Source organism: Nuphar pumila, chromosome 11, assembly GCF_984573655.1.
Source record: "Nuphar pumila chromosome 11, dmNupPumi1.hap1.1, whole genome shotgun sequence".
NCBI lineage: Eukaryota > Viridiplantae > Streptophyta > Magnoliopsida > Nymphaeales > Nymphaeaceae > Nuphar > Nuphar pumila.
In genome coordinates this window covers 113,867,670-113,881,134 of record NC_143259.1, presented here as the reverse complement: position 1 = coordinate 113,881,134, position 13,465 = coordinate 113,867,670, and the positions used below count along the sequence as shown (strand labels likewise).

At 35.4% G+C, this 13,465-nt stretch overlaps 1 protein-coding gene across 3 annotated transcripts in view; it reads left to right on the top strand.

Annotated features, from left to right (window-relative positions):
- LOC149822918 (tRNA synthetase beta subunit family protein) overlaps nt 1-13,465 on the top strand; it is a 35,662-nt gene that overhangs the window by 5,281 nt on the left and 16,916 nt on the right. For all 3 annotated transcript variants that reach the window (XR_016425762.1, XM_089980173.1, XM_089980172.1), the window contains 5 exons: nt 753-879; nt 985-1,152; nt 2,170-2,298; nt 2,431-2,541; nt 5,296-5,430. Coding sequence is in view for 2 of the 3 variants with exons in the window: in XM_089980173.1 (XP_089836299.1) it covers nt 753-879; nt 985-1,152; nt 2,170-2,298; nt 2,431-2,541; nt 5,296-5,430 (670 nt within the window). In the remaining variant the exon portion in view is untranslated. The remainder of the gene's footprint in view (nt 1-752; nt 880-984; nt 1,153-2,169; nt 2,299-2,430; nt 2,542-5,295; nt 5,431-13,465) is intronic.

Genomic DNA, 13,465 nt, shown 5'->3' with positions numbered 1-13,465 from the left:
GCTAATTGAATATTCTTTAGCATCCTGTACTTTGAGGTGTCTAATATATTATGTACAACTTTATTTGATGATTATCTACTTAAATCTTCAAACAATTTGATTTATGAGCTCTATTTAAACCATATCTGTCAGAAGTTTTCTGATGCGTGTCTCAGTTTCACACATAGTTGCCTATATCGTTCAAGGTAATGTCTTGGAGAGGTTTTTTTTCGAAAGGATTTTTGAAAACTGGGTTTTCTCGGGAAAATCTCGAGAGTTTAAAAAAATTTAAAAATATAAAAAATAATAAGAAACGCCGACCCCAATTGTTTTGGGATGAAGGCGTAGTTGTTGTTGTTGTATACAAAATAATAAGAAAGATAAGAAAATAATAGGTTCTGTATCAAATTTTCGTGCAAAATATAAAGAAATAAGTTTGGAAATACAAAAGAAAAAAATACAAAAAAGTGGCTTAAAATATATAAAGTAAGATTTTTTTTCATAAATATCGTGATAGTATCACAATATTTTCATTTTGGTGATATTTTGAAAATATCACGAGATCTTCTCGATATTATTGGCTACCTTAATTTCTCAGAAAATCTCGCGATATTTTCAAAATATTGTCGATATCGGTGACTATGTTTCACATATTGACATCTACAGCCTTTCAAAGAAATTTCTGCATTTATTAATAAAAAATTGTAAGCAGAGTAGCTTATATGTTTAACCTGGTTTTGGCTTTCAAACTGATTACATTTTGCTTTCTGCAGGACAGTCTTGTCCTTGCCTCCTATCATTAATGGAGCACACTCTGCAATCACATTAGAAACAAAGAACGTGTTTATTGAATGTACAGCAACAGACTTGACAAAGGCCAACATTGTCTTGAATACAATGGTTAGCAATAATCAATGTTGCTTTATACTTTATCCAGGTTGTAAGTTTTTTTATGAAGATATTATATCACTTGTATGATGTGGTACTTTCTTTTGTTTGTCAAAGGTGACCATGTTTTCAGTATACTGTGAAAGAAAGTTCCAGGTTGAACCAGTTGAGGTGATATACTCCGGGGATAAGACAAAAATATATCCTGATTTGTCCTTTTCGAAGTTGGATGTTCCTTTTCCGTATATCGCCAACACTATTGGTGTTAAACTGGAACCTGCTGAGGTATTTGCTGAACAGCTGAAGTTGTGTCACAGAATTTTCTTTTGAAAGATTTTATGTGGCAGAAATTTATCCTTCTACAAATAAGAATCTTTTGTTGGTATTTCTATTTTCTGTTGAATTCTTTGTAGTATTTCGTAACATTTTCTTATTGTTGACAACTTGGTTTTTCCCATATCTTTTGCTTGCTGATTTAGCGCCTAACAGTCCGTTGGCTTTTAAAACTTAGTATTAAGTTTATTTTCATTAAGCCAACATTAGAAGCATCAAATAACACTGTCAAGAAGTTCTTGTACTTTTAAAGTTGGATGTTCGTAAGCACATGAAGGAATCAGATTACTTAGGAAAGTCAATCCTAGTTTCTGTGAAGACATAAGATGAGTTAGATCAATCCTTCTTGCCCATGAACTCAGGAAACACTTGATCAAGAGCCCTAGGTGGCTAATAAGGAGTAGCCTACTAGTGATATATAAGTTTCCTGGATAGCAGACTTTTCACCTTCAACTTTTCATCATGTTGTACCTTCTAAATATTTAGGGGTATATTTCTGATTTGCAGTTGCCTTTTCATATATATATATAGATATATAACACTTGGAGAAGAAATGTCCTAGGTTCAGCTTTTAACTTGAAGTTATTGGAAAATTTTCTTTTAAATTATTGTTCAATCATTTTGGAAGTTTCTTGTCATCCCTGTGGGTCACAGGTTCAAAATTGTGATTGCCTCAGTTTGTTTACACTTCCCTAAAGGTTAGACATCTACATTGAATATATGTTCCTGTTCTGCATATCCTGTTCTACTATTTGTTTTGGTGGTTGCTGATGTTATACATTCCTTTGGCTTCTTGTCCAAAATTTTTAACTTGATCAACATGTTAAATTAGTTTTTATTTATAGTGATTGGTACATTTTTGCTGTTTTAAGTGAATACTACCGTTCCCATTTTCAAATTTCAATTAACTATCCTGTATAGGAAATTATAATATTTGTTGTAAATTTGTTGCTCTTTCATTTGTGTTAGGTGATAACTCTTTTGAATAGAATGCAATTACATGGTCAACTGTTTGAATCAAATGATGGTCTTCAGCACATTCACTTGTCTGTGCCCCCGACTAGAAGTGATGTACTGCATGCTTGTGACGTGATGGAGGTACAAGTGTAGCATTTTGAGCATGGTGAAAGTCTGTTGTGAGCATTATGGGTTATATATTCCATAATTTGTTTTGACCTGTTCTGTATTTGTTTGTTGGAAACTAAATGAAGGTGCTTTTTTTATATTAAGGATGTTGCTATTGCATATGGATATAATAAAATCCCCAAAACAAAGCCAGAGACATTCACACAAGGACACCAACAGCCACTGAATCAAATCACTGATCTCATAAGACTCGAGGTACTGATTGGTATATAAAATTGTTGAAAGGCATTTGTTTGTCTTTTTGTGCATGTGTTTGTGTGAAGGCCATTGTTGCAGGAAAATGACGGCTCATTCTTGTGGCCTGACAGATGCATTTGCAGTTCCAGTTGTTATTTTGAAACTTGTCCATATGAAGAATTTAAAATCTTGTTCCGATCACCATTTAGCTGGTAGTCATGTCTTGTTGTTTTGTTAAGCTTAGGACTATTGTGTCAATTATTTATTCACTCAAATGTATGTTTGGCTTGTTGAAGTGGGTTGTTTTACAAGATGCTAAATCTTGTGATTGGTGTTGCTATTTCTCATTGTCACACGAAATTACTAACTGGAATGGAAATATGAAGTCAGAAAGTGTTTTCTTTGCTTTACAAATGAATATTTCTCTCCTCGATTCTTTATCTGGAATTCAACATGTCAAGCAGAAGGTTCTACAAAATGTCATTTTTAAGCTTGAGGATTTTTTAAGTGGCTTGTATCTTAGTCATTTTGTTGTGCGTTAGGACAATGGTAATTTCTTCTTTGGTTTTTGAAGAAAAGGAAAGGAACTTATTAATTAATAAGCAGATAGGCTATGAAGTGAGGTCCCAAAAATATATTTTTATAAATCTTTCTTTATTAATGTATGGCAGGAACTATGATGTGTAAAGCATTCTGATATTCTGGTAATGCCTTACTTTAAATGCAATTGTTTAATTTGGTTGTAAATCTTTGTGTAAAAATTTAGTGGGAACTGCAATGTGCATAAACCACACACCTTAAAACATGCAACATCTGCAATGTCTGATGATCCTGCCATTTGAAATGACGAATTTACTAGCCCCTCTATCAACTTGACCCAAAGGACTTGGTAATATGCTTCTTCATTATGCTCAAAAGGAACAGTTAGTACTGCAGATTGATTTGTGTTGCAGTGTTGCTGTTAGGGTGTATTGACAAACTGTTTATTGTCAAGCATTTTACTGGATTTTAGGAGCACACTGTCCTTTCAGATTTTTTTTAGTTGGTGGATTGGTTATGTTGTTGCATTTGAGGTCTTTGATTGAAGTATGTACTTGATTCATCAATTAAGTGTAGCTCAATTAATTGCCAAATGTTATAATGGTTGTGATTCTTGAAGGCTCTGCTTGCAGGAGTTGTATCTGAATTTTATCCTTTTTTTATCAGTGTTTTAATTGCTTGTTATCAGGTGCCACTGATACAAAAAATCATTTGTTCCAAGGGTGGACAATTCTTGTTCACATGTCACATGTATTTCACTCATAGCCATCAATATGGGCCTTGTGATGATATCACCGAGGATTTTTTTCCCCAAAGAACTTAAAATAAATGTTTTTTCTCCAGAAAATCTCAGAGTTTTCAAAAACTAAAAACAAAAATTAAAAATTTAATGTGACTTAATTTCTTGGAAAATATCATAATACTATTGCGATATTTGCATTATTTCATTTGTTAGAGTTCTTTTAAGTTATCATAATATTATATATTTTTATCTTTTCTGAAAAAAAGCTTTTAAAAAGATGCTACAATTTCAAAATATTGTGATATTTGGTTACTGTGCTTGTATGGCATCTACTGGGAGGATTTCTCATGTTATCCAATTCTATATTCATATTCTTTGCACTTGCATACTATCATGATATCATCTGACCTTACACTGCTGAATAAGCAGGCATTCTAGGCTGGACTACTGTGGTCTGGCCTTCCACTGCTAAATAAGCAGACATTCTAGGCTGGACTAATGTCGAGGTTCCCCTATGTTGGTTATTCTTGTGGTGCCTTGATAGCTATTGATGTAGGCATAAATCATTGGTGTGCTTTTCTCTGGACTTTTTTTTCACCTCCGAGGTAAGTTTATCTAAAAGTTGCATGGCTTAGTGCTACATGTTCATAGGCTCGACCTATCTAACTTGCTGAACTTTTATGAATCTTGGGTGTACTTATGCCTCAAATCTGTGTCATTTTGTAATTGAAGGTGGAGCCAATATTACTTAATAGTTTAATTACTCATTAAGCGATTTTGTATAAGCAATTTCACAACATTGAGCCATTGCAAGGTTGAGCAAAACTCACCTTATTCATCTGAACAGTGCCACCCAGTTAGGTGTATATTTATCAAGCATAGGTTTTATTATCCAGTTTGATGGTTTGATCTTAGTCACAGATGTCACTGATGTTCAGAAAATATTGAGATATTATCATTGATGTAATGAAAGAACAGGAAAATATCATGATATCCTCATAACAAATATACTGGTCACATTATAATTTCATCATATATTTCGCATGTTTTATTTTTGTATTATTAAAATGATTTTTCTTATTTATTTTTATTAAAATGTTTTTTCTTATTTTCTGTGTTTGAAAAACTTTCCACCTTCCTTACATATAAAAAAAAAGCATCTCCAAAATCTTTTTTAGTCTTTCTTGATTTGTTTTCTTTCAATGTTGAAGTCTTCCTGAGTTTTTTTTAAGATTTATATCTTGAGAAGTTGCCTCACTGAGAAATTGCTGAGATAGATATTGACGATCATGATATGATATTTTTATGTGAAACAAGAACTGTTGTCAGTGCTATTCACCTGTCCTAGTTTCCTTGTGATTACATGCCATTTCAGATATGGTATTTGCTGAGGCCTATGTTTTATTCAGAATGCTTGTGATGGTAGTTGATTGTTTATTGAGTTACATAAAATTTCATGAGTTTTGAGTGCTTAGTGGTTTTTCTCACAGGTTGCTATGGCTGGCTTTACTGAGGTCTTGACATGGGTTCTGTGTTCATATAAAGAAAATTTCTCAATGCTGAATCGCAAGGATGACTCAAATACTGCAGTCATGATTGGGAATCCTCGTACTTCAGACTTTGAGGTTTGCCTTCAAAATCATAAAAATTGGAATGAACATGTTTTATTAAACATGGATGACGTGAAATTCCATGTATCAAGTGTGATCAATAATCTAGCAGTTCAGAAATTTGCATTTGTTGTGTTTAGGATTGGTGTATATCTCATGCATAACTTTTGTTGTTCTCTTCTTATTGTAGAAATCTTCTGAAAGGTTACTTTTGTACTATGTTGTTCCTGTAGAACACCTTTACTGAAATTCAAAATTTTCCTTTCTTTGTGAAATATCTTGAATAGATCTTTGCGGAAGTATATTTTTAGTTTGTGTATCTAACTAGGGTATATTGGATATATTTTTTGTTTGTGTGTTTCTAACTAGCCATGGGATTTTTTTTGGGATAATAACTTTTTGGGAGGATGTCAAAATTTGGCTCTTGGAATTGTTTTAGATGATATCCATGAAAATAAAAGGAAAAAGAGTGGAACTAAGAAATTAGGGAAGATCATGAAGGAAATTCAAAAACATGAAAACTCAAAACTGTTTAATGTGAAAACTAAGCTGATTAGTTAGATTATACAATTAAAAATAATTTATTATATTTGGCCCTTAATTTAGAGAATGCTTAAACATAGGTTGCTCTAAATCAATATAATAAGTCTTGAATATCTTAGGAGTAAGAAAGAATGAAATGATAAAATAATGAGTAGTGAAAGGCATTGTTAGAAAGCCCTATGACTTGAGTACTATGTCACACGGACTCAGCTTCAAGGTCGACGCACCCGCGTCGACACGCACCGACACGGGTGCGTCTCAGACTCGGTCAACCCGACCCTGGGGGCGGTCAACGCACCTAGGGTCATTTTAGTCCATTTTATGGATTTTTTTTTTAAATTTCTGGGCTACAGAATTTAAAAAAAAAAATTCTGTCCCCTAATGGGCACAACTTTGACCGAGTCTTATATATATATATATAGCCGAGTCCCCGTGTCCAAAATTTTTGAAATTGCGCCGCACCCGTGTCGCACCCGCACCCGCACCCGCACCCGCACCCGCACCCGCACCCGCACCCATGTGACATAGCTTGAGTATTGACTAGGCTGTAGATCCCTACGAGGCATAGACGACACTTAGGTTGGATTAGTTGGCCATCTAAGGAACCAAAAAATATATTTTTAGAATTTAAATTATATTAAAATGCAAAAAGTAATATATATTATATTACATATGTTATACACTATGTCATAGGGATTCGGCTAGCAGGGTGCCGCACCCGCGTCAACGCGACTCAATGCGGGTGTGGCACCGGGTGCGGTCAACCCGATCCTGGGTGCGTTGACCGCACCCAAGGTCATTTCGTTCCATTTTTTTGGATTTTTTTTTTAAATTTTCCCTATGAAATGGGCTGCGGAATTTAAAAAAAAATTTTGATGACAGCTGCTTGCTATTGCTGCTCTTGTTTTATAAAGGGGCATTTGTGTCCACAACATCTGACGAGCTTTGTTGGCATCCCATGCTATTCCTGCCTCCAAACAATTAATTTGCAGCGTTGGAAAACATACTGTTAACTTGGAAATGATGATCCATCTTCCTCAAAAATTAAAACCAAAATTCAAGAGCCTTTTGAAGTCTTTATCCTTCAACCATCCAGATCCTTCTTCGTCAAGGATTTTCTCTCTTCATAATAAATGATAATGGTGGTGGTAGCCTTGGTGGCTATTAGTATTCACTTTTCTCCTGACGAGATGGGTGCTCTAGCCGTAGCCTTGTGTAGACCTCTCTTTTCCACATGTCAAATCCAATAAATTTCTTTTAGCTGTCATCTGTGTGCAGTTAACTGTATATAAAATGAAATTTGAAGAACCCTAGGCAGCGGCGTGGCAGTGGAGCCGTAGGCCTCATGAAGACTCTCTCTCCAACAAACCACATCAAACTTTTCGCTTATATTTTTTTTCGTGAAGACCAGGGAGTTTCAGACATGATTGAATCATGACAATCAGCAGAACACAGAAGGCTGGGTCAATCAGATTGCCAATCCTTTCGGTTCATCAATTTTGTCCCATTGTGCCAAAGTACACAACAAGCAGAACGTGGGTAACAAGTCTTCAAACAAACACACCAGCAAAAAAAAGCTGGACCCCCGACCCGTGCCGGGGGAACCCCCGAACCCCCCTTCTATATATATTTACATTTTTGCCCCTGCCGCACCCCCGCACCCGGGTTTTTTGGAAGTGCCGAATCCCCGCACCCGCACCCGCACCCGCACCCGCACCCGCACCCGCACCCATGTGACATAGGTTATACATATATATTGTACAAAAACTTGATATACATGTATCATATATTATATGTATGATATGGTTATTATATATATAAAACTTATATATATATATATATATATATATATATATATATATATCATAATCACTTAATCGTTCAAGTTAATTTCTCAGCTAGGTTTTTTCTCGCAGAGGTTTTCAAAAGTTGGTTTTTTTTGGGAAGATCTCAGGAGTTTAAAAAATTGAAAAAATATAAATAATAATAGAAAAGATAAGAAAATAATAGTCTTGCATTATTTTTCTTGCAAAAATATAAAGAAACAAGTTTTAAAATATAAAAAAAACAAGAAATAGAAATGTAAGCTTGAAATATAAAAAAATGAGTTTTTTTCCAAAAATATTGTGATCGATATTTTGAGTTTTGGTGTTATTTTGAAAATATCACGATATATTGCCGATAATATTGGCTGACCTTGAATCACCGATATTATCACAATATTTTCAAAATATCGACCATATCACACTAGTATATATATTACATAATTTAGTCCTATGATACACATATTATTTTCATATAAATAATATATGCAATATATGCACATATATAAACAAAACATACCCCCACACACTGGGTGTGGTGTCAAATAGGCAAGGGTTCCCTCACTTTGTTGGACGGGTGGGGGTAAAGAAGATAGTTCAAGACCATAAAATTAGGTTAGCCACTTAGAACATAAGGTCTTTAACTGGTAAGTTGGTAGAGTTAGTAGATGTTATGTGTAGGAGAAAGATTGATATTTTATGTCTACAAGAGACTAAATGGGTAGGTGAGAAAGCAAAAGTGATAAAACCTTGGGGATATAAGATTTGGTTTACAGGAATAAATAGGAATAGGAATGGAGTAGGGATTGTTATTGGTCGTGAGTTTATAGATAATGTAGTTGAGGTCCGTAGAAAGGGTGCTAGGATTTTACTTATTAAATTAGTATTAGGTACGGATATTATTAATATTATTAGTGTTTATGCCCCTCAAGTAGGTTTAGATGATTTCATTAAGCGTCAATTTTGGGAAGATTTAGATGGAGTAGTACAAGGGATATCTTATTGAGAAAAGCTTTTCATCAACGATGACCTGAATGGACATGTAGGCATTAGTAGGGATGGATTTGAGAGTATTCATGGAGGCTATGGTATAGGAGAAAGAAACGAAAGTGGAGAAAGGATTTTAGATTTTGGTTTGTCCTATGATATGATCTTAGCAAACACTTGGTTTAGGAAGAGGGAGTCTCACCTAGTAACATTTAAAAGTGAGGTTAATACGAGTCAGATAGATTTTTTCCTACTTAGAAAGAGAGATAGGGGTTGTTGCATCGATTGTAAGGTTATACCGGGAGAAAGTGTAGCTAAACAACATCGAGTTTTAATTTTAGATCTTAGAATTAGAAAATGCCGCAAAAGAGATAGACATAGGATAAATCCTAGAATTAAGCGGTGGGCACTGAAAGGAGCTAAACAAAGAATGTTTGTAGAGAAGGTAGTTAAGGAAGCTGATTGGTGTCTCGAGGAGGATTCAGAATCAATGTGGAATAAGATAGCGGGTGGCACGAGAAAGGTGGCTAAGGAGGTATTGGGCGAGTCTAAAGGCGGTGCACCGCCAGGTAAGGATACATCATGGTGGAATGAGAATGTTAAATTAGCTATGAAGGTTAAAAGAGAGTGCTATAGAAATCTAAGTAAGAGTCGTGACAATGAGAATTTGGAGAAGTATATGATAACAAAGAAGGAAGCTAAAAAAGTAGTTTGAAACGCGAGAGATAAGGTATATAAGGAGGTTTATGACAAGTTGGATACCAAAGAGGGCGAGAAGGATATTTATAGGCTTGCAAAGATGAGAGATAGAAAATCGAGGGATCTGGGTATGGTTAGATGTATGAAAGATGAAACACAAAGGGTTTTAGTGAAAGATGAGGAGATTAAGGAGAGATGAAAAGATTATTTTGATAAGCTATTTAATGAAAGTCATGCTCAGGATCTAGGAGACCTCTTTATTCCTTTTCATGAGATGAATTGTGACTTCATGCACAAGATTCAAAAGAAAGAAATTGCAGAGGCTTTGAAGAAAATGAAATTAAGAAGGGCAGTTGGCCCAGATGGTATACCTATCGAGGCTTGAAAATGCTTGGGTGAGAAAGGTTTAGAATGGTTGAAAAATCTTTTTAATAGGATTTGGCGGACAAATAAGATGCCTAACGAGTGGAGGAAGAGTACTTTGGTGCCTCTATATAAGAATAAGGGTGATATACAAGATTGCACAAACTATCGTGGTATAAAACTCATGAGTCATACTATGAAACTTTGGGAGAAGGTGATTGAGTCTAGGTTGAGGAAGGTTGTCATGATATCGGAGAATCAATTTGGTTTTATGCCTGGAAGATCTACTATGAAAGCTATACATCTTTTTAGACAACTTATAGAGAGAAATAAAGAGAGAAACAAAGAGAGAAACAAAGATTTGCATATGGTTTTTATTGATTTGGAGAAGGCTTACGATAGAGTACCTAGAGACGTTCTCTGGTGGACAATGATGAAGAAAGGTGTTTCTCTCAAGTACATTAGTATAATTAAAGATATGTATGAAGGAGTAGTAACCAATGTCCGCACTTGTGGAGGGGTGACAACCAATTTTCCTTTAAGCCCTTTCCTATTTGCTATAATGATGGATGAGCTTACGAGATCAATTCAAGAAAATCTGCCGTGGTGTATGTTGTTTGCTGATGATATTGTTTTGATTGATGAGTCTAGAGCTGGGGTTAATGCTAAGTTAGAATTATGGAGACAAACATTGGAAGCAAGAGGTTTTAAGTTGAGTAAGAGTAAGACAAAATATATGGAATGTCGGTTTAGTAAGCAACGAAATAGTGATGGGAGTGTAGTGAAGCTTGGTGAGCAAGAAATACCGGTGGATGACTGTTTCAAATATTTGGGATCTATCATTCAAAAATATGGAGAAATTGATGGAGATGTAAATCATAGGATAAAGGTTGGATGGATGAAATGGAAAAGTGCAGTTGGAGTGTTGTGCGATCGTAGAATGCCATTGCGGTTGAAGGAAAAGTTTTATAGGATGACAATTAGGCCCACTTTACTATATGGTACGGAATGTTGGGCTGCCAAGAGACATCATATTAAAAAAATGAGTGTAGCTGAGATGCGTATGCTTAGATGGATGTGTGAAAATACAATAAAAGATAAGATTCGAAACGAGGAGATACGCAAGAAGGTAGGCGTTGCATCCATTGAAAATAGGATGAGAGAGAATCGTTTACGATGGTTTGGACATATTCGGCGAAGGCCTAATGATGCTCCAGTTAGAAGGATGGAGAAATGGGAAAATATATTAGTTAAAAGAGGTCGGTGTAGGCCTAAGAAGACTTGGATGAAGATGATAGGAAAGGATATGAATGCTTTGAACCTCATCGAGGACATGGCATTGGATAGAAATGATTGGAGGAGAAGGATGTAAGAATGTGAAAAATATGCTACAACAAATGTCTCTCAATAAGTTCTCACAAATACATCATAAGAACCACAAAGGTTCACAAAGAGAACTTAAGAATACACACAACCCGAAACGGGTATAAAAATGAAAAATAAACAATTTTATTGATTTGAGATAAAAACCCAAAACAAGAGTAAGTATTTACAAGGGGAATAGCCCCATATTTATAGAGAGGTAGAGAGAAGCCTTAAGAGAGCTGTTGGACTCTCCAACGGCTCTAATAGAGCTGTTGGGGAGTCCAACAACTCTTTTTGGATTTACCTTTTTGACTTGGTCAAAAAGGTACCTTTTTGACTAGTCAAAAAAGTAAAGGCCAAATCACTCCAATGATGGACTGGTTTGGCTAATTCTAGTTGTATTTTAACTAGAATTAATTAAACAAAAAATCCTAACTAGAAAGGAGGTAAAACATTACATGTCTATGAGATTACATATGAGATATTATATGAGATTACATATTTTAACACTCTCCCTCAAACTTACGGTTGGATAACCGAAAGTTTGCCTAAGAGAAAGTGAAACCTAGGAGCAGCGAGAGGCTTGGTGAAGAAATCAGCCAGCTGATATTCTGAAGCAACATAGGGAAGATTGATGGTGCCACGCAAAAATTCCTCTCGAACATAATGGCAATCCATTTCTATATGCTTGGTGCGTTCATGAAATGTCCGATTGCTTGCAATATAGATAGAGCTCTTGTTGTCACAACACAGATTTGATGCTTTTGTACTTTTAACTCCCATATCGGAAAGTAGACGTCGAAGTCAGACTAATTCCATAGTAGTTGTAGCCATTGCCCTATATTCAACTTCAGTTGATGAGAGAGAGACCTTTTGTTGCTTCTTACATCGCCAAGACACCAAGGATTCCCCTAAAAAGACACAAAAACCTGTAGTTGAGTGGCGGTCATTTGGATCACCACCCCAATCTGCATCAGTATAAGCAAGCAATTCTAAGTTAGAGGAAGCGGATAAAAATAATCCTCGAGAAATAGAATTTTTGATATATCTAATAATACGCAAAACTGCTCTCATATGAACAGAAGTTGGAGCATGTTGAAATTGACTGGCTGTATGGACCGCATGTGTAATGTCAGGTCTTGTGATAGATAGATACGATAGAGCCCCAACAAGTTGCCTATACGAAGTCGGATTCTCGAGTTGCTCTCCATCATCAATCTTCATTTTGACATTCACAATCTCAGGAGTATCAACATGTCTTTCATCTGAAATACCTGACCTGGCAACAATATCTAATGCAAACTTAGATTGAGTTAGTAAGTAACCTCTAGGTGAGTAGGCAACTTTTATACCAAGAAAATATTTCAAAAAACCCAAATCACTCATTTCAAAATGTGTTTTGAGAAATTTTTTAATATCATAAACTCCCTGTTTATCACTTCCAGTGATGATCATGTCGTCAACATAGAGTAGAAGGATGATAATACCTGCATCAGAATTCTTAACAAACAAAGCTGTATCAGTAAGACAAAATCGAAAACCAAAATCAAGCATAACCTTACTAAACTTATCATACCAAGCTTTTGAAGCTTGCTTGAGACCATATAAAGCCTTGTTTAGGCGAAGTGTTTTCCCTTTAGGTATATTCATTCCTGGTGGTGGGTCCATGTATACTTCTTCAGCTAAAGTTCCATTTAGAAAAACATTTTTAACATCCATTTGAAAGATATGCCATCCCTTTATTGATGCAAGAGCTATTAGGATTCTAACAGTGGTCATTCTAGCTACTGGGGCAAAGGTCTCTTCATAGTCTATTCCGTATTCTTGAGAATAGCCTTTTGCTACCAACCGGGCCTTGAATCTTTCAAGAGTGCCATCACTCTTGGTTTTCACCTTGTACACCCAGCGACAACCAATAGGTTTCTTGTTGTTTGGAGGATGGTCTTGAATGGTCCAAGTATTTGCTTTTTCTAAGGCTTCTAATTCGACTTTCATAGCCTTGACCCATTCTGGTTGATCCTTGGCTATATCATAATTGGGAGGTTCTTCATAGGAATGAATTAGAGCAATAAAGGCTTGATGTTTTGGTGAAAAAGACTTATATGACACAAACTTTGCAGAAACCCTCGAGATCGTAGTGGATTTTCTAGATGAAGAGGCAGATTCATGTTCCCTTGTGTATTTATCCAGGGCACACTGTCTTTCTAAATTTCCTCGTCTAGAGTATTGAATACAATCTTGACTATTTCTATGAGGATCAGAATCAATCA